Below are 3,928 nucleotides of genomic sequence, written 5' to 3'. Positions count from 1 at the left end.
GCATCTCTAGCAGGGCCAAGGAAGTGATCCTCCCCCTCTACGCGACACTGGTCAGGTCACAGCTGCAATACTGTGTCCAGTTCTAGGCGCCACAATTCAGGAGGGAAGTGGACAGCATGGAGAGGGTCCAGAGGAGGGTTACTCACATGATCAGGGGGCAGCAGGGCAGACCCTACGAGGAGAGACGACGGGACCTGAACCTGTTCAGCCTCCACAAGAGAAGGCTGAGGGGGGATCTGGTGGCCTGTTACAAACTAGTCAGAGGGGACCAGCAGGCAATGGGGGAGTCCCTGTTCCCCCGAGCACTCCCAGGAATGACTGGAAATAACCGTCACAAGCTGGCAGAGGGTAGATTCAGACTAGACATCAGGAGGTGCTACTTCACTGTCAGGGTGGCAAGGATCTGAAACCAACTTCCAAGGGAAGTGGTGCTGGCTCCTACCCTGGGGATCTTTAAGAGGAGGCTAGATGTACACCTTGCTGGGGTCGTTTGACCCCAGTACTTTTTCCTCCCAAGGCAGGGGGTCAGACTTGATGATCCGCTCAGGTCCCTTCCGACCCTACCAACTGTGAAACATACCATGCTGATACCAGGGGAGAGCAAGCTCACAAAGCTTACAAATATAAACACAACCTGCAGAATTAACCCAACTATTCAGATCAGTGGTTTTCAACCTTTTTTGTTAAAGACTCCTAAAAAATTTCAAATGAAATTGCAGACCCCTCTGGAAATCTCTAATGGAAGTGCAGACCCCTTTGAATTGTAAATGGGGGTATTCACAGACTTTTGGTTAATTATAATCATCTTTTGCAGACCCCTTAGGGAGTCTGAGGACCCCCCAGGGGTCCGTGGACCACAGGTTGAAAACCACTGCTTTAAATGAACTTCACTCATCTTTTCTTAAGATCCAAGTTTTAAATACTACATTCTCGATAGTTCTAACCCTTCCCTACTAAAAGTGCATCACAGCATTTCAAGTTTTAATATAGACTGATTGCTCAGCACCATGCAAGTTGTCTTTATAATTGTATATAAATAAACCTGCCCTTTATATTAATACACTGATAGCACAAAATATAGATTCCTGCCGATTTCTTTCCAAGACACTGATTTAAGGAAAACCAGAGCAACCTATCAATGATATCTGATTTTTTTCTTTTACTTCAACTGCCCATACTTATACATAAAGAAGTGATTTATAAGATTGGGAAGCTCATTACTCCCCCATTACCTGACAGTAGGCATAGTTTCCAAGAGCTCTGTGAGCTTCATCAATAACCAGACACTTAACTTCTCCAGCAGGACAGATTCCACGAGAAAGATCATTTACCATTATTTGAGGAGTAAGGAAAAAGACTCTTTTACTGTCCCAGATTTCCTTTCTGTTGGGAACCTGAGTACCACCTAAAACAAAAAACAAAAAAAAAACAAACAACAGTACATATTTCAACGAGAGAATACATCTTCTTCAGTGACTCAAGAATCCATTTAGTGTAACCAATATTAGTCCCTGCGCTTAAAACAATGGGCTGCCTCCTAAATTGTACCAGCCAAGAGAGAATGGTCAGCAGAAGCCTAATCTGCATTGCAGGTTCCATAAACTTTGACACCACTTTGAGTTTCCTCCTACTAAACCAGAGAGGAGAGCCTTGCTCCTGCAGAAGTGCAGAGCTCAGCAAAACTTGCATCAAGAACCATTGCCAGCCACCTTGCAAGCACAGCACAACTGGTTCACCTTTTGCTTTAAAGTCATTGTCTACCAAATGAACCACTCACTCTTCTTGGCCTCCTGATGCCAAGAGGTTGTGTCACTAAGCCCCCATGTCTCTGCAGCACTAACTACAATATATTTGTGTGCATTTATATCCAGGTATAGGTGAACCCTTTATCCTGCTGCCCTTCACAGTCCAGTTAGTCCTGTTGCAAGTTCCTCAGGCAGTCTGTTTTCAATCAAATTTCAGCTTCTAAAACAAAATTCCTTACTCCTCAGCACAACAGCCTGGCCCCTCCTTCAGCACTCGTGGCCCTAAGGAAGGGGGGCAAAACCCACACCTCCATAACAGGCAGCAGCCCTTCAAAAAAGCTAAGAGGCGGTATCTTCCCCAGTCATCTACATGCTTAATGACAGGCACAGCACTATCTATGGTTGCTTGTTTATTGTAAGTTTATCTGAGCCTTTTTGAAAGGGCAGGTAAATCAGGGTAGTCTGTCCCCTTAAAAAGGGGCAACCAGCCCTGTTAATGTTATTGGGCTGTGGAACATTCTGCTAAGAGGGAGGGTCCCGCTGGGAGCTGAGAAAGCTGAGGGACGGGGAAGCAAGCATGAGTGGTAGTGTTTGGTAATGTTCAGAGAGGGCAAAGGATTTGGACAAAAAGCTTTGTTAGCAGCTGAAGTTTGCTTCATGGAAAACAAACTGCCTGAGGAACTAGTATGTTCCCCACAGCTAGTGCTGCACAGGCCGGGAGGCAATGACATGTGCATCAGGACGCCAAAGGCAATGGATCCACTTGGCAGACAAAGGCTCTCAAGCCCAAAAGCATAAGGGGTTTGTGCTGGGGGTTGGAGGGTCTGTGGCGCTGATTCTGCTGAGCTTGAACCGCACTGGAGACAGGCCCCAGGCCCACAGGACCTGGGGCAGGGGCACACTGATAAGAACTGCCATTTACTAACTCGCCTATCCTGCCCAGTCTCCTGTGTCTCACAAGGGCAGAGACTAGATGCTGACCAGGAGACAGAACTGGGTCTGACCAGGGCCTTGTTCCTCTCTCACTTGCAGCCTTCAGCATTTAGGGCCTAGGAAGTTCTGATGCAGAGGCCGTGCCTCGCACTCCCATGCTTAATAGCTCCTGATGCCCCCTTCCTCCAGGAATGCGTCCAGTCTCTTGGTGAAACTAGCTAAACTGATGGCGGGCATCCTTTGTGCAGACCCCAGCCCGGCCGCTCAGGGTTCGGATGCCCCCCACCATACGTCCACAGGAGTGAGCTAGGGAGTCATCTCCCACTTCCATACAGCCGACATAAAGCCGAGATCCTCCCACTGGAAAGGAAAGTGGGAGGGTTAACTACGCATTGCCTCCACAGGGACCACCCCATGCCAAAAAAGCACAGAGGAAAATGTGCTGCGGTATTTCCCCGGCCACAACGGACTTTTGGGTTGAGCAAGGTTTCAACTGGGATGAGGCAGGCCACCCCCGCTTGGAGGGGACAGCCGCACCTGTCATCTCAGCCATGTGGGAGCGTGGCAGGCCCATGAGGCAGGCGCAGGCGTCCATCTGCTGCGCCACCAGGGGCTTGGTGGGCGCCAGGAAGAGCACCTTGCCAGACGGGAACCAGCGGTAGAAGTTGTACATGACCACGGCGGCCACGAAGGTCTTGCCAAGCCCAGTGGGCAGCACCACCAGCGTGTTGGCCTCCAGCGCCGCCCGCGCCAGCCGCTCCTGGTAGCCGCGCACCGGCAGGTTGGTGGGGTAGATCCACAGCGCCCCCGAGACCCGGCAGAACCCGCCCGCCTCGGCCTCGGCCTCGGCCTCGTGCGCCGCCGCCAGCAGCACCGCATCATCCTCGTCCGAGGCCGCCTCCACAGGGGCCCGAGGCGGCGCGCGGGTTCCCCAGGCCTGGAACAGTGTCCGCTGCCGCCCGCCCGTCATGCCGCCGCCATCGTGGTGCCGCCGGTGCTTGAACACCCCGCCGCGCGGGGCACGCCGGGAAAAGGAGGCAGTCCTGAGGGGAGATTCCGGGCCGGAAAACGGAGCCCGGGATCAGGAAACCGGACGCTAAGGCATGCTGGGAAATGGAGGCCTTTTGCGGGCTAAGTTCCGGCGGCGCGCGGAGGCATGCTGGGAAGTGTCGTTCCCTCGAGAGCCGGCTTGGTAGACAACAGGGAGCAGCCAATAATACCAACCCTCCCCGCCCAGCCGATGCCGGCTC

General features: G+C 52.1%; 1 protein-coding gene across 1 annotated transcript in view; it reads right to left on the bottom strand.

Moving 5' to 3' along the window:
* FANCM (Fanconi anemia complementation group M) overlaps nt 1-3,741 on the bottom strand; it is a 107,001-nt gene extending 103,260 nt beyond the window's left edge. Inside the window, exons 1-2 of the mRNA XM_019504234.1 lie at nt 3,216-3,741; nt 1,233-1,405 (exon numbers count right to left, since the gene is read on the bottom strand). Of these exons, the coding sequence (XP_019359779.1) occupies nt 1,233-1,405; nt 3,216-3,648 (606 nt within the window). The 5' untranslated portion in view covers nt 3,649-3,741. The remainder of the gene's footprint in view (nt 1-1,232; nt 1,406-3,215) is intronic.
* Between the last annotated feature and the right edge of the window lie 187 nt (nt 3,742-3,928).

Source organism: Gavialis gangeticus, unplaced genomic scaffold, assembly GCF_001723915.1.
Source record: "Gavialis gangeticus isolate Ggan-Ray unplaced genomic scaffold, GavGan_comp1, whole genome shotgun sequence".
Lineage (NCBI taxonomy): Eukaryota > Metazoa > Chordata > Crocodylia > Gavialidae > Gavialis > Gavialis gangeticus.
This window is presented reverse-complemented; position numbering and strand designations above follow the sequence as displayed.